At 37.4% G+C, this 25741-nt stretch overlaps 1 protein-coding gene across 7 annotated transcripts in view; it reads left to right on the top strand.

Moving 5' to 3' along the window:
- Positions 1 to 25741, top strand: part of ERBIN (erbb2 interacting protein) — a 115744-nt gene that overhangs the window by 31051 nt on the left and 58952 nt on the right. For all 7 annotated transcript variants that reach the window (XM_054002721.1, XM_054002720.1, XM_054002718.1 and 4 more), the window contains 3 exons: positions 10317 to 10373; positions 21292 to 21489; positions 24156 to 24273. In XM_054002721.1, coding sequence (XP_053858696.1) covers positions 21301 to 21489; positions 24156 to 24273 — 307 coding nt within the window. In that variant the 5' untranslated portion in view covers positions 10317 to 10373; positions 21292 to 21300. The remainder of the gene's footprint in view (positions 1 to 10316; positions 10374 to 21291; positions 21490 to 24155; positions 24274 to 25741) is intronic.

The raw sequence follows: 25741 nt of genomic DNA, 5'->3' as shown, positions 1-25741 counted from the left end.
CACAGCTGAAGTTAATTTCCTTTGTGGCTATGAATATTTAGCAATTTTGCAAGCATGTTGTCAGATTGCTGATTGTAGTTGTAATCAAACTGGCCAGTGATGTCTCCTAATTCAATTTTGTAAAGCAGTGAGGAACAAAATAAAAGCAGAAGGAAGTAAAAGGTTCATAATAGCAATTGTTAATTGGAAAGTTATGCACATGTTGGGGGGGGAAATGACATCTAAAAATAGCTTTAAGTGTTGCTTGACTAGCACTGCTCACCTCTGCCCTGAAAGGAAAGGGAACTCAGGAATTTACATACCCTAACAATGACTTGGCTGGTAGTGTGAGATCTATAATTAAGTATACAATTATATACAACAGCAACTGTTTGCTGTTAGTTTCTTCTATTTTTGAGATCATTTAAATATGAAATCTCCATTATGATATAAAATTTTGTTTCTTAACAATGTGAAATGTAAAAGACTCATCCAATTCCTAATATCAATTTCATAACATATTAAGACAACTTAGATCTTATTACTTCTAAGAATTCCGTATTTTATGCATAATTTGGTAATTTCTAGTATAAAGCCTCAGCTGTTTAACAGGTCAAACTGTGTTGTAGTATCTCCTGGACCAACCAGTAGCCATAAAAGGCCACAGACACAAGATGAATTCAAACATTTGATGCCACAAACATTCTCAGAATTGTTAAAATTTGTAGTCCGAATTCTGTCATGACCATCTGTATTTTATTGGTTTGAAACAGCTCTAGAGTTTGGTTTTGTGCATAAGCTGTGTCATAACTGGCAGAGTATCTGCCTGAATGCAGGAGGTGTTATCAAATGTCTTATCTGACTGCCTAGGTTTTAAATGGAGATAAATATACCATCTTTATTCGTCTTGCTATTGGGGTGTAAGCAATAGGTGGTTCATCTGCAGTGCAGGGAGCCTATACTCAAAATGTTGTCCAAGAGGACTTGAACCTTAGGTCGATTGTCTTTCAGGACAAGAATACACTGTCTGTGACAATCTTGGGTTCATTCAGATGGAGGACTTATTCTAGGATTTATTTGATTAAGTTTCACATGTTTTTGGAGAATTGAGTATACAGGTTTTTATTCCTTGCGCTTTCTCTCATGCTTGCATATGCTTGCTTTAATATCTAAATTGCTTTTTTCCTCATATTAAGTAGCTAACATGTTATCTGTTAGTGACTCAGCATCTACTTAAAGCAATATTTAGACAAGTGCTGTTTGCACACAGAAGTGTGGGTGTTGGCTGCCACCAGCATTTTATATATGCCCATGGTCTCTATAAGACTTGGTGCCATATTTCTGAAGTACTGCACAAATAAAATTAGATAAGCCTCCCTGAAGTATTTCAATATCTAATAAAAGATACGAGTGTGATGAAGTAGGGGAGGAAAAAGGGTTTATCTGATGAATGGCAGTATGCAAAAAGAAATTAGGATCATGATAACAGCATAATACAAGTGAGCCACCTACTTAATTTTGATCAAGTATATCTTTTCTAGAAACAGTGGTGTATGTTCTGGTGTTGTTTAGTGTGTATATATATATGACTGAGTTTTGTGATTTTAGTTATAATTATTACAATGAATTCAATTGGCATATTATTTTATGTATTCTTATTCTCTTAGTCACTTGTTTTCCAAATTTTCCACATTCCTCATCTTTCCCCTCATCAGTCTCTCTTGTTCTGCAGTGAAAAAAAGCTGAGTTCTGACCACATTTGCTGTGGCTAGCAACAATAGGACTGAAAAAGCTTTGACCTTTTGGAGTGGTTACTGTCTAGGATCCATGTGCTGATGGAAAACTAAAGAATGAAGGGGTGCAGGATGAACAGGAACATGGCCACATCGGAGTATAGGGTGAGGGCACCAGATCTAAATAGTTTTCTCTTGGATTTGCAGTCTCTCTTGTTATACTGAGTGCTTGTGTCACGTTGTTTGTGGTGTTAATTGGCCTTCTGATATCACAGAGATATGTTCAGTTATCTCAAAAGTTAATGTCAGTTCAGTAGTAACAGTGGAAATCTTTGGAATGGCTGAAGCTTGTGTGAAAGTTACAGCTTGAAAAAAAATCTTTTTTTCTTTTTAATTCCTATATTAAATCAAGTTGGATTCTTTCTGTTGCCACTAAAAACAGAGCTTCTTCAGGGTTAACTGGACCTCAGTGTGTAGCTTGGCACAGCTGCTGACTTTTAGTCACTGAGCTAGTACAACTGTCACTTTTAGAAAAATGGTTTGGTAAAGAATTGTGACACTGCACAGGGTACAGATTGTTGCTATTCTGAAATATGTTGGTTTTGTCCCTAAGAATGATCTGTGAGGCCAAGATAAATGGTCTACAAAACCATTTCCGGTAGTTTTCTATTGTGTATGGGGTTTTTGGTTTGGTTTGGGATTTTTTTGGTTTGTTGTGGGTTTTTTTTTTTTTTTGTTTGTTTTTTTTTTTTTTTGGTGGGGGGAGTGTTGGGTTTTTTTTTTTTTGTTTTTTTTTGTTTGTTCAGTTAGTTTTTTATTAAGTTCAGGTATTGCTATATTGTATACTTCAAAGAGAAGACTCAAGTTCTTATGAAGAGATCACTAAACTTGTTTATTTTGTGTTAAAACAGGTATATATTGAATGAGTACAGTGTTTAAGGATGCTGTGAATAGTAATGTTTTAAAGCCTTCCTAAAATTATTAATTTTTAGCATTAAGTTGGACAGTGTTGGTTCAGTTTTCTGTGTTTTCATTTCTGTCTTGGTTTCTGGTTTCTTGAGCTAATGTAATGGCATCAAGTAACAGAAACAGTAGACATTAGTAATGCCTTAAGCACAATGATTAGGAACAGCATACAGTAACAGTTTAATCCCCCTCACATTTACCATTCTAGAAAGCAATCTCCGTTTATAGATTTTAATAAATTGTAAGTCTGTGAAAACCAACCCTACTTTCTTGTAAAGCAGAATATACTGATATAAGCGGTCATAGTTCTGCAAAGAGATTTGCCTGATACCTTTTTTTTTAATGTGAGCTGGAACATTTTACATTATGCATTCATGTATGATTGAATCAATATGTGATTATTCAGTTGCTTTAATAAGACTTGGAAAATGACTACCTAAGATAGTAATTACATTGACTGGACAATTTTGCTAGAGTGGCCATGTACTGCCATGTTAGCAAAAACCACCAAGTCTCAGCTTTATCCCCTGTAAATGTTTCCAAGTAATCCAACTGATCTCCTTCCTTTTTTACAAACTGACATTGACCTTAACTCAGAAGTAGAGTTTGACTTCGTACCATCTGATGTTGGTTTGCTCTGATGTGGTAGGCTGGGTGGTAGGTTGGACCAAATGATCTGGAGAGGTGCCTAAGAACCTCCCTCATTCTGCAGTTTTCAGTGCTTGGGAAAGAAAATAAAATAGTGCTATATCTTACTGCTCCTCTGGAGAATATAGAGTTTAAAGGCAATTAAAAATCACAATGTGATTCTTACCTGCAACAGCTATACCTTCTGAGGGTATTGTGGATCTAACTGTTTATGTTTAATAACAACATGGTATTTTGTTCTTTGCATTATTGAATAACTTTTCACAGCATATGAGCTGAGGCTTATGCTTTGGGAAGCAGGCATCTTGATTTCTAAATGATTTCTTGTAGTCTGACGAGATCTAAAACTCCTCCAATCTGGTGCATATGCATTATAGCAGTTTTTCACTGATGAGATCAAATGCAGACATACTGGTCAGTTTTGCATCAACTGCACTGTTATAGAAGGGAGTTTTGAACACCAGACAATTTTCCTAGGTCTAGGTATGTTTGTTTTATTGCAAAACTACAACTTGCACTCAGAACACTAAGACAAGGTTTTTGTAGCTATATCCACAGAGGTGGAAATGCTGCCTTTAAAAAAATTGAGGTCACAGGTGCAGTCTTCATTTATGACTTGGAGACCCTTTTTTGACCAGCTTTCCCAAGGAAAAGTAGTCAACCACAAAATCCAGCAGCTCTCATTTATTTGTGTGTGCACAGGTATGAATGTGTTTCCTTAACTGTCTTGTGCAAAAGTGCTGTTGTGATATGGAAAATAACAAAATTTCACTTTATTGCACTCTACGCAGTCCATTAAGTTTAAGATAATTAAAAAGACCTCTAATAGAACTGTAGATGATCTGGCAGAACAGTGAAACTCTTAATATTAAAATATAAGTCATATAAGAAGTTAGCCATTCCAGGGACCTGTCATAGTGCTTTTTGCATTCCATATGTTGATAAGCATACCCTTAGCCCTTGGCAGAACACTTTTGAACTGCATGTCCCCTGTAGTACACCAGCAGGTTATTTTGGGGCATTCTGGAAGCAAAAGTGAACCTTTGTGTGCCTGCTTAGAATGTGCCATCAGCTGTCCTCTTCCTGCATTAAAGGATTCTGGTTGTCAGCAGCTCTGACAGCGTTGGTACTAGGAGGTAACAAATTGTCAAGCAGGTCAGTCTCATGCTGATTGAGGTAATGTTTTGTTATTAATATCTCAGACTTGTCCACCCCAAATCAGTAGAAAGGTAGTTCTGCTCCCTGAAACTTGCTAGATTTCTGTCAGTGAGACAGTTCAATGTTCCTTTGCTTTACTCTAAATGTCTGACTTTGGTTCAGATACTGAAACAACAAGAAACAGTGGGACAGGATGACAGCATCTGCTTCCAGGAAAAGCAAGATGAATTTGTTTTTGAGAGTGGTCTCTGGATCCTTTGTGTCTCCCTGGTCCTTCTCTCTTATCTCTTTGTTCCCCAGTCTGGGAATCTGAGATGGACTAAGCAGTCTGTGGTGTACAGGCCTTTCTACTTTGTGCAAAATATGTTTCATTTCAAAAGATATATTGTCTAGAGATAAATATTTTCTCAGCTGTGTTTATCTTTTGTTTCCTCAATCAAAATCATATGTTGTTTTGTTTGTTCAAGTTAGCTCACTGTAAGGCACACATTTCCCTCCAATGTGGCAGGTTGTGAATTAGGTTGTTTCTTGTGAGTAAACACTGACAGTAAAACTCATTTATTATCATTGTGTATGAAATGATTATGCTCATCTTCATGTACTCCCCTGACACTTAAAAAAAAAAAAAATCTGGTTATGGGTATCCTTTGGCAGGCAGAGTCTTCTTGTACAGTGACACCAATGGTGAATACAGTTGCTCTTTCTCAGTCTTTGGAATGCCTCAACTTCCTCATCCCCATTACAAAGGGCAAAAAACCAACTGATCTCCTTGCCCTAAATTTGTTTTTGGTTTACTAGACTGATTTTAGTGGTTCACTATGGGATCTCTTTCTGCTTAATATGAGTCTCTGGTATGGATGATTTCAGTGTTTAAAATGGAGGATGGTTATCGAGAGGCTGTCTAAAATGTCTCTGAAGCAAGCAGTTTTTAAGATACTTATTTCCAACCCTTCCTAAAATGAAGAGCACGTTGTGGTTTGCGCACTCTCTTGCTCTCTCCCTTTTTTTTTGTTTGTTTGTTTGTGTTTGTTTTGGTTGTTGTTGCTTGTTTTTTTGTTTTGGGGGGGTGGTTTGTTTGTTTTTGTTTTGTTTTTTGTTTCCTTAAACAGCTTGGAGAAAGTAAAAACTGCTTGGGCCTCATTCATTGTACTGCAGTATTACCCTACATCCTGATCTGTTGTATGAAAGTTTGCTACATGTTCTGGGTACATCAGTATTCTTTCCAAGTTGACCTCCAAAACCAATTGAAAGAATTACGAGGATATGAGGTAAATTGTAGCCCTATTGTAGAAGGCAGCCACATTTGTCAGACATGACTTCTCCTTAGTTAAGACATGCTGGATGTCACAAATGACCTCCTTGTTTTCTGTGTGCCTGAACCGAGTTTTCGGGAGGATCTGCTCAATGATTTTTAGGAGCAGTGAGATGAGACCTGACTGACTTGTAAATTCTATGGGTTTTTATTTTCCTTTTAAAAAATTGTGATTATGTGTCCTTTTTCCAGTCATTAAGATTTCCACAACTCCTCAAGTATGATAGGTAGTGGCTTATCTACTTCCTTTGTCAATTCCTTCAGGATCTATGGATGTACCTCATTGGATGCCATGGACTTGTAAACCTTCATATTCACTTAAATGGTCAAAAAACAGATCTTCTTCTACAGCAGGTAGTTAGTTCTTCATTCTTCCAGTCCCTGCCTTAGTCTTCTGCAGCTCAGGTGAGGTGGCTGGAGAACTTGCTGGTGAAGACTGAGACAAAAAAAGTAATTGAGTGCTTTGGCTTTCTCCATGTCCCAGATAACCAGTTCTCCCATTTCCTCTGGAGGGGAGCCACATTTTCATAGTCTTCCTTTTTTACCCATGTGCCTATAGAAATAATAGAAATCACCTTCCTTCTGTAAGGAAGGAACCTTAAAGATCATCAAGTTCACACCCTTCTTCTCTGGACACTTCCAAGGATGGGGCATCCACAGCTTCTCCAGGGCAGTCTGTTCCAGTGTTTCATCACCTTCATGGTAATGAATTTCTTGTACTGGACACGATACTCCTGGTGGGGTGTTAAAAAGGCAGAGAAGAGGGGCAGAATCAGCTCCCCCAGTTGCTGTTTTGATACAGACCAGGACAGTTGGCTTTATAGGCTGTGAGCACACACTCTTGTCCAGCTTTTTATCCAGGAGAACCCTAAAGTCCTTCTTGACAGGGCTGCTCTCACTGAGTTTGCCCCTCAGTCTGTGTTCATGTCTGGGATTGCCCCGAACCAAGTGCAGCACCTTGCATTTGGCCTTGTTGAACTTTGAGATTCTTGTGGATCTGCTTCTGAAGTTTGTCCAATTCCCTCTGTATGACAAAGAAGCTTTTCTAGTTGCCTTTGATGCCCCTGGCCATATTTAGTTTTACCAGTGTTTTAGTTTTCCCAACCTGATCTTTGACTGCTCAGACAGCCTTTCACAATTTTTCTTAGGCTGTCTGTCCTTGTTTTCACCTCCATAGGCTAAAGCCAGTGGTAAGTTGGAAATGAAATACTTTGTGAAATGAAAAATACTTGCTTACTTAGTTGTGAGCAGCCCCTGGAGTACAGTGATTGGAATGGCTGCTCTGAGTCAGACTGGCAGTCCATCTGGCAAGCATTGCTAGTAGCATTTGGATTTTAACTGAGAAAGAGTACAAAAAGGACGGATACCTAAAATAGTTCCCCGAAGTACTCTCTCCGTAAAATCTGAGTGCTAGAGATTTTTTTGTTAGAGAATCATATTGAGACTCAGTCTGATGTGATTGATATAATTTGCTAGAGTATGGTTAAATAAGATTTCATTGGGTATTTTTACCTTGAGGGTAAGTTACCTCTAGTCATCTAAAACACCTGTTACCACTTCTGCAAAACAACTAGAAAAGTGGTGAACTGAACTAGCTGAGGTCTTTGTGATGTTGCACCCTTAGGGGGAGGGGAGCACCCAAGATTTGTTGATACTCATTGGTTGAAAGGAATGAGAATTCCTTTCAGATGATCCACAAAAGCTTATGAAATTTTATTAGTAAATTACACACTTGGTTTGGAAATTGGTATGTTAGTATGTACCCTGGCCTCTTATATAAGCACATGACCCTGGATTTTGGATAATGGGGTAGTGTGTAAGGGAAGAGAGAGAGATTAATTAAAGAGGGGGAGAAAGGAAGGAAAGAAGAAAAGAGATTACCAGTCCTGGCTGCAGCATCAATTCAGCTGATGGCATGTCCTGGGGCCACTTCCTGGGCTTAAATCAGGGTACCTGTAAATAGATAAGCTTTCCCTGCCCTGGGGATGTGTCACGCTTTCTATGTAAATTACTTACTACTCACAGTCCAATCTTCCAGGTCCTTGTGGAAATGGGTCAGAGGGCTTTGGGTCTTTGGTGGTCTTGTTCCCCCCATACAGTCCGTGCTTGCTTCTCCACCTCATTTCTCTGTTTGTGCTGTACTGAGCTGTGCTTATCTCCAGGAGGTAGATCAAAGACCTTTGTCCCAGAAAAGTGCTGTCCTACCTCCATATGGCCCCTTGTCCAGTCACTTCTTGTTCTTTCTCACAGCATGTTACTGCCAACAGTCCTTGGCTGGTGCCACAACCTCCCTGCTATTGGTGTTTGAGACAAACACATTAGCCCCTTGTCTTCTAGATTTCTGCAGTTCTGGTGCATGGTTACTTTGAGCTCCTCCAAATATCCCAGTTTCTTTTCTTAGAGAGGTTGTTTCCTGCAAACTGTGTGGTGATCGGAGGTTTCTGCTATTGCAAACTCATCAGTGCTTACAGCTGTAGTTACAGCACATCCTGAGCTGGCGTCTTTTGATCGAGGCTTAAGGTAATGTGACTCAATGTCACAGTTTCAAGTGACATTACGTAAAGATCAGTTGCACTGAGTTCATTGCTTTTGTTTGATTTTGTAACTGATGTCTCTTATTCAGAGACTTGTGTAGCTGCTAAATCTCTATAAAGCAGCATGACGTGAAATATCCAGGTAGCCTTATGTATTCTTCCCCTCACACACACACTTGCTGTATTATTGCCTCTGGATATTTGAGATTGGATGAGTTCCTTCTGCTTGTGTTGGAAGTCTGCAAACAGTTCAAATGATAATGACTCCCTACCACTAGATTTTATTCTTTTAGATATTTCAACAGAGGCAGCCAAACAGGTGTCAGGAAATGATGCAAGAGTAATCCCTTTTTGTTTATTGTTTTTGTGATTATAGGGCTAGCTATTTCTTTGATAATTTTTCTACTGTGAATGATTTGCCTGCAGACTCTTGACCTTAAGTCTTTATCTGTCAGAGGCATGATCACCTGACTGTCTCTTTGTCAGATCCAGCTCTGCACTGTTGTGTTCTCTGGATGAATTCTGCTTATCCTAGCAGAACTATTGCAGACCTGCATTTCTTCTGTTTGGGAGTTTGTGTACAGTGCCTCTGAAATAGTTTTTGTAAAGATCATAGTTTTGCAATAGGAGCAAAGTGGTGTGGGAAAGAAGCCTGCAGCCATGGCAATTTGACTGACTCTTTTAGAGACCAAGTTTCAGAATCTGGTTTGATCATTGATATCTTTCTTGATATTTTTGTCTTGAGTGGTTCTGCTGTTCTGCTCTGCATTTCTGAGACTGGCTAAACTAATAGAATTTTTTTTTCAGTAGGAAGCTTGAAAGACTTGAAAGGCTTTTAATATTACTTTTAACCCTTGCTATTTGCATGTCTTGGATGCCCTTCTATTGAAAATAAATGTACAGATGTATGCAGTGTAGTGCACTGGAGTTCATTTGGTATGATGCAGAAGCTGACACTATTGACTCCCAAATGAAGAACAGGACATGTGATATACGAAAGTTGATTGTAGTACAATCCTGCTGTGACAGTCCTGACTTCTGTGGGAGTTCATTGTCCTGTTTATTACCCCAAAACAAGGAACTTGCTTTTCTCCTGGAAAAAGTTGATTTTAAAATACCTTTCAGGATCTATTTATTTATTTTATGGTGGCCTAATTCTGCTTTTATTGGAAAGAAATGAAATATAGTTCCATTTTTAGGCAAATCCTTTGAATGAAGTTACTACCTGAGATCCTCACAACATAAATTCTTTTCTAGATAGTGTGAATTTGACAGATTATACTCTGCTTGACTTAGCTTCTTATCTGCTCTACATAACTTTGTGTTCCATTAGAAGATCTGTCTGACTACAGTTGACATTTAATCCCTCTGAAGATATGTTCTACTTCTGCCTTTGTTGGAGGCAAAATGAATCCTTCCCATCACTCCAGCCAACTAATTTTGTGTTTGTTCAGTCAAAAACACTGGATGCTTTCATTTGTTTTTAATTGTTCTACATCAGTGAAGTTAGCATCAGAGATCTTTTATGCCTTATGTTGCAACTTCCTAAAAAATTCCTAAAGTTAACAATGAAAAAATGTGCTCTTTTCATCTTTGGTTAGTATTTGATGTATTTTTTCTTGGAATTCTTCAGAACTGTGTGCAAGAGAAATCTGTGTGATACTTAATATTTTAATATAGTAACTATAAAAGGAGTAAAAATGAAACAACTTTGTAGACAGAGAGCTTTAAAATAAAAACGGGGTAAAAAGCAATGTTTTGTAAACAAAAGAATGATCTCCTTTAAAAGAATATATGCAGTCTTGGAAGTCTTTCAAGTACTCTGAAATATTCAAGCTGTTGTTCATACACATGTAAAGCTTTTCTTTTAACAAAACCAAAACTGTGAAAGCCAAAAAAATATCTAATACAATACAATAAACCACTAGTTTGCTCTTATCTAGTAGTGATAGGATTTACTAAAATTTGTCCCTTTGTCTTAAACAGAATGTTGACTTTGAAAGCTCAGGGAAGAAGCAGCAGGGAGAAGAAAGTAACACAGTGGTAAGTACATTATTTTTCTTTCCTCTGGACCAACTGCCTAATGTGTTAAAATAGAAATCCTCTTGTTTATTCATATTTTGTTATAATTGCCTTCAAAGCAATTGAATTTAATTCTGCATCACATCTCATGTTACTTTGAAGGCTGGTTTTTTTTAGCTCTGAATATCTATTGAAGACCCAAGTAAATTATATTTATTTACATGCATTTGTGTGCTTATATAGAAGGGGAAATATATGAAAAAGTAAAATAATTATGTTTTAAAGCTCAGAGTCCATTAAGTGTTTTGGCTTAAGAACTTTAGAATACTGAGTTTTGTATTTTTTTTCAGTTCTTACAAATTATAAGCATATTTTTCTTGAAAACTTGGATAAAAGGTGCTTGAAAAAATGCTAGAAATTTTTGTTGAGCCTCCTGCTGTCCTTTTTGGTTTGCTGCTCTAAAGCCTAGACATACAGTACATCATATACTTTGTCTCTTACTGGTGTGTTGACATTTTTTAGCTAGAGAGCATATATAAAAATGTGAAAAGTGTTAACAAGACAAAGTTTGATTTGCTTTCAAAGCTCTATGGAAAAGCAACACATGTTCAGAATCAGCTTTTTTCTTTATTAAATGATGCTAATGCAGATGGCACTAACTGGCTTTTGCCTCATAGTGTAAGGCTTTGTAGAGGCAAGTATTTTCCATGAATAAAAAGAGTACCCAGTAGAATATTTAGTCGTTGTAAGTTCTATATGAATTCCTGTAGAGGAACTGTTACTGCCGAGTCCCCCTCCTGCCCCAGAAAAAAAACCCCAACATAATATGACAGCAGCTTCCATCTCCTCTGATTTTATTAATAGTGCTGCTCAGATTGTGGAAGTGCTAATAAATATTGACCCCTCAATTACTTTAATTTTGAGACTATAAAATACTGGTTCAAAGGATACAAAATCTTCTGCATATTTTATCTGGCATTTCTATAAACAGCAATGCATAAGTAGAGAGAAGCATGTGCACATGCTTTTGTTTTCTAAACTTTTGTGTAGCCTACAATGCTGTAAGCTTTGTGTGCTTTGGCATTCTCTACTGAGCTAATAATCCGTGCTGTTGCTGCACTGCCTCAGCTGTGCTTGCTGCACCATAAGGTTTGTTGCTTCTTGTGGGCATATGACTAGCACTGCCTCTTGCCTTCACTTTCGCTGTGCTAGTTCATCTCTTTTGACTGTGGTGGTATAACTAGAGGAATTAAGACAGTATCTCTTCCTTTCTGCTGGAATAGATGGTAACTGTATGTGCTAAAATATTTTCTCATACAGTAGTAATCCTTCAAAAAACTAAACCTGAATCATAAGCTGTTTATTATGGTTTTTTACCTTTGCCAGAAGCTTGCCATCTTTTAGTCTGGTTGCTTTGTGTATTTAATTTTCATTGTTTTCTTTGTATAGAAAGTCAGGAATTTATTTCTGTGGATCTTTTTCACAGTAGCAGTGAAAGAAAATAAGGCTATTTGACATAGAAATTAGTGGATTCGGAAAGCAAAGCAGTTCTGAAGTAGCTTAGTTCCAGATAGCTACACTAAATAGCTGTGATTACTAGGTATATAGTAGCTGTGATTATTTCCACTGCATATTTAAAAAAAAAAGATGTGGCTAGTGGGGGATGGAGTGCACTTCAGTGTCCTGTTGGGATAAATATTTCATATTTCTGGCTATGTATTAACTTAAAAATGAGAAAAATTAAATCTGTCTCAGTTTGATAATGTAAAGGAATTTATCAGCCATCTGAAAACATCAGAGTTGAAATACTGAAATATCAATGTCATGGCTTTTAAAGAAGCTTGGGTTGTTGCATATTCCATGAAGATTTGTGGGACTCCTGCAGTTTCCTTTAGACTTAGTTTGCTGTTGTAAAAATCACTGCATTTATATGGTGTTTCTTTTTTCTTTTTGATTTAAGGAAGAGAATTGGATGAGATTCAAATGCAGTAGTTTTAAAAACCAATTTATTCCTCCCTCTTAAGGCTTTCTTAGTAGCATGACAAATACACACCCAAAGAATATGCAATCAAGTGAAACATCAGAAATGAAGCTCAGATCTAATGCTAATCTCAGCAGTGTTGTTAATGGTATCCAATTAGAAACCATTCTTAGAGGAAGTGCTATACTGGCACTTACTTGGATAGATTTACTGTCCAGATGGAAGTTATTTTCTAGGGCTGTCACAGAAAAAGAGCAAAAGAAAATGTGTGAGAACATATTTGCAGCTACTGGGCTGCAATTGTGTTATGACAGTGTGTGTGTGTGTTGCTGTGTATTGTTAAATAGTGTTATTATGAAAAGTCAATATAAATACTTAAAAAAAAAGTAACAAGTACAGTTGCTTGGTTATCTGAATATTTTAAAATATAATGTTTTCCAGTAAACTTAAACTGTAATTTTTCTCTCTCCCTTTTTTTGTACGGTTATTGCTGTGAATGATCTTGCCTGAAATACACAGAATCACAGAAGAGTTACAGTTACAATGACATCACCTCATCCAAGGCAGGGTCACCTAGAGCAGGTTACAAAGGAACAGGTCTATCTGGGTTTTGAATATCTTCAGAGAGGGAGACTCCATGACCTCTGTGGGCAGCCTGTCTAGTGCTCTGCCACCCTCGACATAAAGAAATTTTCCTCATCTTGAGGTGAAATTTCTTGTGTTTTAGTTTATTGCCATTGCTTCTTGTCCAGTATCTGGGCACCACTGAAAAGAGTCTGGCACCATCCTCTTGGCATCCACCTTTCCGATATTTATATGCAGTGATGAGATCCCCCCTCTCAGTCTTCTCTTCTCTAGACTAAACAGGCCCAGCTCTCTCAGTCTCTCCTCGTAAGAGAGATGCTCCAGACCCCTCATCATCTCTGTGACATTCAGTAATTCTGCCTTCTCTCTGTCTTCCTTCACCAGGACAACTATCTGATTCAGCAGTGACCCCACATTTTACCTAGTATTCCTTTTGCTGCTGATCTACTTGTAGAAGCCCTGCTTGTTGTCCTTGATATTCCTTTTACAGACTCAACTGGAAGTGGGTTTTGGCCTTTCTTGTTACCTCCTTGCATTCTGTGACAATGTTCCTGTCATGCTCCCATGTGGCCTGTCCTGTTTTCCACATTCCATAAATTTAATTCTTCTGTTCAAGATTTGTTAGAAATCCCCTGCTCATTCATAAACGGTTCCTGCCCCCTTTGTTTAATTTTTGGTTCATGGGAATGCACTGATTTCAAGCTTGGAGGAAATAAATAATGCTTGAATATTGACCAGCTTTCTTGGACCCCCTTCTTCTCTAGAGCCCTAACCCATGACATTCTGCTAAGCAGGTCTTAGAAGAGACGGAAGTTAGCTCTTTGGAAGTTCAGGGTTCTAGTCCTGATTGCTGCTTTGCTTCTTCTGCACCTGGTCGTCTTGAGTTCCACCATCTCCTGGTTGCCCCCAACTTTCACGTTTTCAGTCCTTCTTGGCTTGTTTGTACAGTACAAAGTCCCACAACACACCTTTCCTTGTTGGCTTTTCTATCACTTATGTCAAAAAGCTACTGTCAATGATCTGCAGGAACTTCTTGGACTGTGTGCTGAGTCATGTTGTCTCTCTCCAAAAAATACTAGGGTGATTGAAATACAGATCTATACTCCCATATACATCTGACTTACTGATGTCTTGGTCTAGGCTTATAAGGATATTGAGTATTACTGCATTTCAGCTAAAGGCTGCACTTGAAATAGAACATTTTATTACATAGGTAATTTGCCAGAGATTTTCTTCTTTAAAAATAATGCTTGTGTTCTGTTTTGACAGAGTCATTCTGGTTTTGTCATTGTTAAGCTTTTTCCATGATAAGGCCAAGTACTGCTGACTGCTTTATTTTGGAAAATAAATAGAAATAATTATTCTAAAGAGTTCTTTTGATATGCTTAGGGTGGATTTTACTTGTTAAAATTAACTCCTGAGGTTTGTTGTAGTGTAGGCAGTTTAGATTAACTTTTCAGCTAAAAAGTATCTGTTACAATACATAGTCTAGTCAGAGATTCTTTCACTCCAGTAAAGCAGGAAAATGCTGTTGTTGAATAAAGAAAATGTGGGGGATACAGGTAACAGCATTGTAACTGCAACAAGTAAAGAGATTTTATAGTATGGGTTGATAAGAAGCTTCTCATTCTAATTACGTAAAGGATTTCTGATTATTTTAAATCAAAGCAAAATAGAAATTTGGTTGGAATTTATTTATAGAATGGAAAAAAAAAGAGATAATTTAAGCAAATGTCTCTAGAATTCATACCTGACATTGCTTTTCTGGCAATTAACTGAAATTATCTTGCTGCCCTGGCCCTTGGAGATGGGTGGATGGTTTTGGGTGGTTTGTTTTGGTTATTTTAATGTGTAGATGCACTGAGAACTTGCAAAGTAGTTAACCCCAAGAAAAACTTTGAACTTGATATTTATTAAGCTAGGAGTAGAGAATGGCTGGGTTTGGTAACATTCTGGTATGCTGGATCAGTAAAACAATCTAAATTCTGTGCTCTCTGTTCTCTTAGCTTGCTCAAAAAATTTAGCAAGCATCCTTAATATTTTCTCATTTAACAATTGGCCATTCACTGTATTTATAACATGTTCTTCCTCCTGTTGTTACCATTCACTATTGTTGTTTCAAGAGTAATGGCTTTTATTTCTTTTTCTCTGAATGTTGTCTGTGAGCAAGCACAGCATGTTTTTTGATGTTCCTTGCCTGCTTGAGGACACACAGCCATGGATGCATTTGAGCATTGTTTTTATGCCAGAACCAGGGAGCCTCAAACTATAGCTTCATATTAAAATGGTGCCCATTTTATTTCCAACCACTTGTTCTTTCTCCAGAGTGCAGTACTTTGGTTCATTTGTTCGTACTGGTATGTTTGCCAGTTTCATTCAGTGAAATGTATGACATAATCAGTCCCGTTTGGGGATTTTTTTTTTTTCCCCTAGAAGAGACACAAAGAAATAGCTTGGATGAAAAGGGAGGAAGCAGTGAAAATACCTGAAGTTGGCATTGTAGCCAAATGAGGTTTCACCAGCTCAACCAGAGAATGCCAGTGATCCTTAAAAAGGGAAGGCTTCTTCATAGTGCAGACTGTTTTTGCATGTTTCAGGTCCTTTTCCATGGCCATCAGGTTTGAGCCATCCTTTTGTTTCCCAAAGGTGACAATAAAAAGGATTGAAGAGAAACACACTTTCAAGCTAGGGTGTGCAAAATGGTGGTTGCAGTTTGTTATTTTAAGAGTTCACCTTTCCTGCACAAGAGGATGGGATTGATCTTAGGGGGCGTCTGTACCAAGCCTTAGTGCCACCCCCTACACACTTTCCCCACCCCGTTCCTGACAAGTAAGAGGTGCCAAGTACTTTGGGTTTAAAGAGTGAATAATTCTGTGCTCTGTTTACTGTAAAAACCTAGGTTGTTTTTTGTTCCTTCTAGAAACAACTATGTTGCTTATAGTTTTCCCAAGTTCACGAGAACTAGTGCTTTTTTTAACTGGAAGACATTCATGTACATTGTGCTGTTACTTTTCACAATATAGTATGTCTCATTGAGAAACCAAAAAGTCTGTGTTTTGGTGTCTTCTGTGGTGCTTGGTGCTGCTTTAGGCAGAAAAAAACCCCTTGCAGTTTTTTTCATAATTCTTTGTTTCAACATGAAAATGTTGGGACTTCTGTCAGTTGGTCAGTTAAGCCTTTCTGTATTTGTCAGGCAGCATGTTTGGTTACATACTCCTCAACACAATTTTTCCCTTTTCTTTGTTTACACGTGCTCAGCTCCATAATTCTGCATTAGTTTGTAGACAGTGAGGTGGACTAAAAAGTACTTCACTGTGTATTTTGTGTGCCTAGTTCGTCTTGCCTTTCTGTATAGACATCTGATACCCAGTTTCATTTTCAACTGCTGTTGATGTAACATCCTTTTATGAGGCCTGCAAGGGGGAAGCAGTGCCTTCTTGACCGTCAGTGATCCCATCCTGTTAGCATCAGATAGGAAATCTAAGGGACTAATTTCAAAACAAATTAACATAGACTGAGGACAAAATTACTGTGATCCTAAGCTCTACTTGAGGTTAAACTGAAAATATCCCATGGGGTTCTGGCAGGTCTCTGGATGCTGTTGAACTGCCAGGTACATGGGTGATGAGAGTATGCAGGGAATCATCAGAGTTAAAGGGAAGAGTCATGGTTAACTAAATGATGCTAGTCTCTTCTGGATTAGAATTTAGTGTATATCCAAGCTTGCTGTTGATCTTGTTATCTTTGACTGTCTTCAAACCAATGCTTTTCTTTTCAGCTTCATTTTGCAATAATTTACATGATTGTATTCTATTCAGTTTTACTGTTCATAGTTTGTATTGGGTGTAGGTGGCACGGATTTAGTAGTTGGGGTATGATGTCCCACCTGAAAGGGGAAGGGAGAACCCAAGATTTGTAGATGCTTTTCAAAAGGAATAAGTGAAATTAGAGAGTCCACAGAAGCTTATGAAGTTTTGTTAATTAATTAAACATGGCATGCAAGTTGGTTTGTTAGTCCTACACCTCCTAATGTAAGTATACATCAGTGGATTTTGGATAAAGGGGGTAGGGTGAAAAGAAGGAGAAAAAGAGACAAATTAAAATGGAGAGAGAGGGAGTAAGAGAGACAGAGCCAGTGCTGGCTCCAGTATTGATCTAGCCAATAGGATGTCCAGGGACTAGGGGCACCTATGCACTTGGGCTTGGTTTTGGGTGGCTTTTTAATTGGTAAGCTTTCCTGGACCTGGAGAAAAGTTTTGGATTTTCTATGTTAATTAGTAATCATGCACTGTCTGTTTTTCCAGGTCCTTGTGGAAATGGGTCAGAGGGCTTTGGAGGTCTTTGGTGGTCTTGTTCCCCCAGTACAGTTTGTGCCTGCTTCTCCACCTCATTTCTGTGTTTGTGCTGTACTGAGCTGTGCTTATCTCCAGGAGGTAGATCAAAGACCTTTGTCCCAGAAAAGTGCTGTCCTACCTCCATATGGCCCCTTGTCCAGTCACATCTTGTTCTTTCTCACAGCATGTTACTGCCAACAGTCCTTGGCTGTTGTTACCTAAAGTCCTTGGTGCCACAGCCACTGTGCTACTTGTGTTGGAGACAAACACATTAGCCCCTTATCTTCTGGGATTCTACAGGGGATCTGCAGGTGTGACTTCACCACATGCAGAAGCTGCCTGAAGCTGCCCCCATGCTGGTTGGAACTAATTCCAGCTGTTTCCAAGATGGGCCCACTATTGGCCAAAGCTGAGTCAGTCAGCAATTGTGGTAGCACCTCTGTGATAACATATTTAAGGAAGCATTAAAACCAACTGTACAACAGCCAGCCAAGAAAAGTGAGAATATGTGAGACAACCCTGCAGACACCAGAGCCACTGAAGGAGGGGGTTAAAGGTGCTTCAGGCACTTGAACGGAGATTCCCCTGCAGACCATTGTTCACGGTGGAGCACATATACACCTGCAGCCTGTACAGAGTGATTTTTTCCCCTTCCTATTCCTTCAAGAAGTGAAAAAAAAATGCAAAACAACCCAAGAACTATATAAAGGTCATAATTTTCCTGTTGGCTGTGAACACTGTTTTATGGGCAGGAAAAAATCACTATCTTTTGTGTCACTTACTACATTCTGTGTATTTACAGTGTGTATTTACAAACTAAACATGGAGAAGTTCCTATTTGAGCAACATAGGAAAAGCATATGTGTCTGAAATTACATTTTCCTGTCTTTGATAGTTCTAACAGTGGATTCTCTTCAGTATTTTCTCATTCCTTTCCTCCATTACAACTTTTCTGCTTGGGCAACTGACCACAAGACTGGTAGACAGAGACAGATAAGTGCATATGTCTGACTGTTGGTTTATAAAATATATATTGTAGAGGAGTGACAGTGGGGAATGCTTCCTGCCACTATCCTGACGCACCCATTTCCTAGTATTGGCAGCCATCTCTGTTGTAGAACATGAGTGTTAAACAGTTCTTCCTGTATCTGTAGATAAGTAAAATTTGAACAGACATAAAATCATTTTGAAATAAATCACATTGCAGTTTCCTGCCTTCACCTAAATGAAGCTTTTTTGGTTCATCCTGGGTTTTGAAGAGTTACTGTTAGATATATACCTAGGTTGGTCAAATCAGTGCTTTAGGGGGTGTTTGTTTATTTGATACTTAATATGAGTTTTGACTGTTTTGGCTTAAGATGTGATGTGAGCTTAGCTACTTAAAGGTACATGGTAACTGAAGGAGATATGACCCAGCACTGTGATATTGTCCAGGCATTTGTTTACTAATCTGTTTATAGTGCTGTGGATGCATGTGATCTTTTACCAGATCCTTTTTCCCCCACGCCTTCCAAAACCTCAAGATCTCTCTTACAAAATAAAGAAGTTAGGAAAACTAGGTACGTGTGGGTTTTGCATTGTTAGGCTTTATGAGTTTTGATGCTTCAGAAACTGTAGAGACATGGACAAGTAAGACTCTGTGTGAAAAGAACAGCCACTGAAGAAGTGTAATGAAAAAAAAACAGTGTAATGAATGTGTTTTTTGAGGGATTTGAATAACAAGTAGTATCTTTTTTGTTATTTATATGAAGCATGTAGTAAACTTCTTAATATTCTGCTTTCAAAATATAGTTCTCAGAAGTTGAAATGGCTGGACAAAGTGAATTTATTGACAGCTGCAGCTGGTGGGATATAGGTGTGCCTTTCCCTGCCAGACTTCTGGTAATCAATTCATATGTACAATCTCTGCTTCCAATGCTTGTTTCCATGACATATGTTCTTCTGTTTATACTCCTCTTTAAAGAGACTGCTGTTGATGCTTCTTTTGGAAGTATTGTGTTTTTCCACAGCTGTGCCATTCTCTGAACTACTAGCAAAATAAGACAAAATTTCTTTTTTGTCAAAAGCTTTTTTGTTTTTAGATGTTGGCCAGGGAATTCAACTTGTGATTTCATGTGCAGCATCAGAGACTTAGAGAAGGCATAGATAACTTTGACCAGTGAGCACATCAGCTTCCATAGCATCTTTGGCATCTGTCTGTGGGTGGCTGGAGGATGTAATTCTTGAGCCTTTTCCTGTGAAAGAGGCAGGAGGAGGTTATGCTGTCTGTTTTGCTGACTTTTCCATTTTGTGAGGATCCTCAGTGTGAAATTTGGAGTCTCCAATCTCTTCGTATTGCAGTACAGTCAAATAGTTAAAAAAAAATTAGATCACTTCTTGTTTAACTAATATGGCTGCAGTTTTATGGGAAATATTGTGTTCTAATAATCAATGTTGTAACAAAATTCTAGCAACATGGAAGCATTGTTAAACAAATAGGTTTTGACATCCCACTATTCTAATGAAAAGTTTTCTTCCATTTTTTTAATGGATGTATGTAGAATACGACTGTTCACAGCCTAAGTGATAAATTCTACTTCTGGTTAATGAAAACACTAAAGTATAGCAGTCCCTTGATCTGTTGCCATATGAATTATACATACCGTGAAGTATCTGCAAAGTTAAGCTGCACATAGAGGAAAATTGAAGTGCATTACTTGTTTCTGTATTAGTGAGAAAAGGGGTCTTGCTTGTGACTTTACACAGTGCCGTGGGCATGGTATTTTATGTTCTCCCTGAATTACTAACATACTGTCTGAAAGTTGAAGTGCAGTCTACTAAATGTGTCTGAAAGACTTTTTTGGCATTTGGAGGAGAAACTTTCCTGTCACTCATCCAGAAATTGAAATATAATTTCAGCAGTTAAAAAAAAAAAAGGAGATAAAAAAGGCATATTTTCATTAGGAGTGTTGGCAGTTTGAGAAAATAAATACTCAGTGCTGTTTTGGGGAAGAATGTATTTTTAGGCCAATTTCCTGAGGAAATGAAGCTGACATGATCATGGTGTTCGTCTGCATATGTTGGTCCTTCTTGAAAAATCAAGTCTGTCGTCTAATTTCAGCCAAACTTGAAACCTGAGGTGACATTCTGAAGATTTTGTGAAAATCCATTGCTTCTTAGAGAAAGAGACCTAAACTTGTGCTGTTGCAGAGAAGAAAAGAGGCAGGAACATTGCTGGTGTATGTTGTCAGTGATTAGAGAGTCAGCACCATTTAGGTTTGCCTTCTCTGGCTAAATAGGGATAATGTAGAAGTCATGGAGACTAGAATGAACTGTTGTAACAATGAGTTTAAAGGAAGAAAGGTACATTCCCATAGCAAGCTGAAGTTTTCTTGTTCCAGTGTGCGCAGCAAGATGTGTTGAAGTTTTCCAAGAGGAGTGAAGTTGCAAGAAGAGGTCGTCTTGTTATCTCTGAACTTGGAAACCTGTCTGTTTAAACTGCAGATAGAGCAGTTAGTAGGAACTGGGCTTTTTTATTGTATTCTGTCATTAAATGAGGGATTTGGAATTAAGGTATGTGAATTTACATGTACAAAAAAAAAACCTGATTAGATTTCCTATAGCTACATTTTAATTCTCTGTAGAGGGTGAATTTTGTTGTGCTAAAAAAAAATATCCCACTGACCGTTGTAAAGGTGTGATAAGCTGTACTGTAAAGGCACAATTAACAGTTCAGAAATGCCCGTTTCAAAGTTCTCTGATTCTCTGCAGTGTAGTTGGTGGATTGTGTTAGTTGGTGACGAATCATAGGCTAAACTTTGGCTTCATCTTCTGGTATCTGCACATGTGTTAACCCCATTTAATGTCAGAGTTCTGTTGTATTTAAAAGAAAGTAAGTCCGTGCTCCTCACTGTGTCTTATGTGTATACAAATATATATGCAGAAACATATATATGCTACTTCTTTTCAGTATTTTGCAGCCAGTGGAAGTTTGAGAAACTGCAAGTGAGAATTTCTGAGGTTGTCCTGGTTTATAAATTGACCAATCTCCCTTTTGCAGTGCCTGAAAATGACAACAAAGCGGAATTTGTTTTTGCGGCTAGTGCCATGCCGCTGTCTGCGTGGAGAGGAGGAAACTGTGACTACACTTGATTATTCTCACTGCAGCCTGGAGCAGGTGCCTAAGGAGATTTTTACTTTTGAAAAGACCTTGGAAGAACTGTATTTAGATGCTAATCAGATTGAAGAGCTTCCAAAGGTATGTTGGATGATTTTCCTTTTAAGTACACTTACTATATCTTTACTTTACCAGCATTGTAGTAGAAGATAATAGTGTCCAGCTTCAGCTTTTGGGCCACAGTTTGCCATGAAGCAGCCTTGGTAGACTGAAAGTTTATGCATTCCAGCTGGATGATTTTGTTTTATGAATTTGAATGAAATTGCTCAAGCAACAGATCCGGCTCAAAGAGAGTTAAAAAGCAGAAAAGACTGGCTAATAAATCTATTTCTGTGCATCGTGAAGTGGGTAGGCTACCACTTGCCATGGTCTAGTCTACAGTTTAATTATCCATGTGATTATAAAGATTGCTTGAACATTTGTCTTTTGTTCATTTTTGGGTTTTGGTTTTATTTTCTTAACTGCAGGGATGTGTAATAGCCTACACTTGCTTGAAGTGTATGTGTTTTTATATTAGAATAAGTCATACTTAAAGGCATATTTCTGAGAAACTAAAGTTTTTTTTTTCCCAGCTTTTAAGTAATTTTGGTCATTATTTTTTGCTTCCCTTTCAATTTTCAAAAGAAAACACTCCCACATATAAATTCAAATACGGCAAAAGACACAAGCAGAGAGATTAGGGGTAGTGAAGTGTTGTCAAATGATTTTTATTCATTTGACCAAATTTTTTATAATTAAACTTCCAAGAAGAAATATAGGGGAATGCCTGTAATATTTGAAATTATCTTAGCCAATATCGAGATAAGAGTTTCAAGCTGTGTATTCCTTTTCCGTTCTATTTAGTCTTCCAACTCTGAAAAAGGCTTTTAATTAAGCCATTTCAAATATGAAGGGTGTGATACTTATCAGGCCCTCTCTAGTTTTCTGAAACCCTGTTAAGACATTCCCACTCTCACCTTTCCTCTTTGCCCCAGTAGTGTTTTGTGATCTGTTTTGAGACTGCTTGTCAACCTTATGACCCATCAGTGTGGCTGTTGTATTTTTTTAATTGCTCTGAATCTTTTCAGAATTCTAGCTTATTTGAAAAGTCAGTTCTTACAGTATAACTCCTTAATTTAGCTGACTTGTCAAGGGCACAGTATGAGCAAGCTGGAGGAGAGAAAAGTTGTGGTAGGGAAGGAATTGACTTTACATGAAATGTTGGTGTGTAGTTTCAGCTTCAAAATTGACTTGGCACTTGATATTACTTCATCCTCCTTCATCCTATATACTAAATCACATCTGAAAAAGTACCCTGTTTTACTCCAGGAGCCACAGTGTGCATTTGGGCTGAAAAGCTCAAACTGTAACAGTTTTACTTCTATTACTCTGTTTGGAAGAAATAAGAATTATTTAGTTAAACATTCTTTAATTATGTGGCTTCCTGCATTTACTGCTAGTAATTATGAATATGTAAACACTGAAAAAGAACAACAAAAGGAATGACTGCAAAGTCAACATCATCCTCCCTTCCCCTTCCATTTTCCTTTAGGAGATTTTGCAATACCTTGTGCTGCGAGTGCCTTGACCTGAGTTATCAGAGAAAATTTTAATGATTCCAAGAGTTTAGATTATTGCTTTCTTGGGAAAGAGTCTAAGTATATATTCTTGAAATAAGGGAATGGTTCCAAAACACCTGAGCACACTCTTCAAAGCCTTAATGATAAATGAGTTCTAACAGAAAAATTTTGGTCAAACTAAGCCCATGGCATGGTAGTGATTGGGATAATTTTTTTTAGTCAATAAACCCTTCCTGTTTTTTTATTATATTTTCTCAGAATTCCAAACCAGAAAATAACTAAGTCAAGGCATTTATGAATGATTTTATCCAAAGCTGTCATGAAAGGAATACTCATCATCAATTTTTCAGATGAATCTTTTCAACTTCTTTCTTAGAGATATTTATTTTATACTATATGTAAGTTTCCTGCATATCTTGAGGTTTTCTTTTCATTACGTTAAGATTATTTGCCCTACTTTGTCAATTTCTTAAGCTTTTGAGGAAGAATCTCTGGTACCCTGCATTTAAGAAAAGATCTGGCTCTGAGGTAGTATTTGATAAGAATGGTAATGCATGTATACAGAAGAGATTAGACAGTTTTCTGTACCCCTAGCTTGACTAGTTTCAATTTTTTCACTAGTTCAATATTTTTCACTAGTTTTCAAGTTTTTTTTCAACTTTTTTTTTTTATTTTTTTCATACTTAAGGCAGGAAGTATGAACAGGAAGAAATATTAGAAGACATAACAAAATGAAATTTATACTTTTAGATGAGGTGCATACCTGCTGAAATCTTGTGTTCAGAACGATTTGACTTTAAAAGATGTGTCTGTCAATTTTTTCTTTTCTTTCTTGAATAAACTCTACTCACCTGGGTTGTAACATGGCATGTCTATTAAAGAAAATGTTTTGCAATGTTTGCAGGTCTATATGTAACTACAGGTCACAGTTTCTGAGATCCTGGAAGGAATTTGTAGGAAGTATTAAGCATAACTACTGCCTTGTAACCATCTACAGTTTTTTGCTTTCTTATGTGTTGTAATATGAGTCAATTTTCAAGGAAACTAGTTAAAAATGTTTGGTAGACAAAAACTCTAAATAGCTTGGTCTTCAGGCCGTGAGGTTAGAAGTTTCAAGGGGTTAAAAACAAAAGCTGTATAGAGAAAACTGTGAGAAAATCAAATTAACTTTTTCCTTTGTTTCAATAGCAACTTTTTAACTGTCAGTCTCTACACAAGCTGAGTTTGCCAGACAATGATCTAACCACATTGCCAGCATCCATTGCAAATCTCATTAATCTCAGGGAACTGGATGTCAGCAAGAATGGTAAGTCACTTTGCTTATTGTATTGAGGTAACTAAAAGGCGAACCACCACTGACTGTACTAAGATACTAGCGAAACTATATCTTCTAGAAGCTGCACAGCTAGTAATTTTAAAACTACTACTCTAAATCCCTTCTTAAAATAAAAAGATCTCTTTTATGATCTGATTGTGATATTTAATTGTATCTCTTACATTGATTGATTTGTAGACAATGCTGTCTGGCTTTTTATATTCTCTCAAAATGCGTAAGCTCAAACATTAATTTTAGTAACTTTTGTCATCTGTCACTATATTGAAGAAAGTTTGCTCAAGTTTGCATAACTTGTAAATTTTGCTGGCTTTTATTAGTATTATTTATTTAATATGAAAATTGCTTTGGGTTTATTTTTATAAGCTCTTGGAATATTGTAGTATAGTAGGACTTGGCTTTGCTGTCCTGCTCTGGGGATGGTAACTTCTATTGCATGGGGAAGTGTACTTATGTGTCCACAGACATGACTTGGTTCACTTGCCTGACTTACTAAAAATCTGTAATTCTGTGTGAGTCAGACTTTTATGAGGTATGAAATGTTTTCAGCCAAGGATTGTATTCATGGGGTTTTACTGATGGTGCTGCTTTGGTAAGCTCACAGATGTGTGCAACTGTGAGGAAATTGAAATAACATTGTCATTGAACTTAGCTGTGTGACTTACATGAGAGAGAAGTCACGCTAATTGAGGAGAATAGAATAGTTCTGTCTTACTAATTTAAAGCAAAGTAAGAGGATACTTAATTGAAATAATACTTGAAAATAAGAATTACATAAATATTCCAAAGATTTTGTAATTCAAAATTGTTTTATTTGGGCTGCTAAGTAATTATGACTCCACAAAGAGAAGTTCAGCTTTACTAAGAAAGCATTCCAGTTGTTGCGGTGTTGGTATTTTCCTTTGTTGTTTGTTTTAGCCCAATCTGTACTTAAACTCTTACTCTATTATCTCTATTTAATGAACACAGCATTTAGTGTGATAAATTGTTACTGATGTGTTCCTGGTACAAGTGGATTGATAGTCTTTCTTAAAGAATGCTGGCATTAAAACTGTCACAGTGACACACAAGAGAGAAAGAATCACCTTTTTGTCCTGGACTGAACTGTTGAAAGTATTAACTGTTTGCAACACAGGTTCTCAATGAAGAAGACTTAAAAGCAGCAAAATGGAATTTGTGTGCTGCTGTTAACGAATTCCATAGTTCATGTACATAAATAGGCAGCTGAAGCCAGAGACCTACTTGTCTGTCTAAAATGTTATGGCCCTGAACTAAGCCTACAGAGGTCAGTGCTGAAAGAGCACTTGTTCCTCTGAGGCATATGATACACTATCCCAGTAAACTATCTATCTCTGTTTTCTAGAGGTTGGGTTTTTTTTAACACCCTTCAAAGAAATGGCAGGGAGTACAAGCTTATTTAAACTATTATCATGTGCCTGGT

The sequence above is a fragment of the Vidua macroura genome, chromosome Z (assembly GCF_024509145.1).
Source record: "Vidua macroura isolate BioBank_ID:100142 chromosome Z, ASM2450914v1, whole genome shotgun sequence".
Lineage (NCBI taxonomy): Eukaryota > Metazoa > Chordata > Aves > Passeriformes > Viduidae > Vidua > Vidua macroura.
The sequence above is the reverse complement of the archived record's forward strand: the minus strand, read 5'-3'. Positions and strand labels throughout refer to the sequence as shown.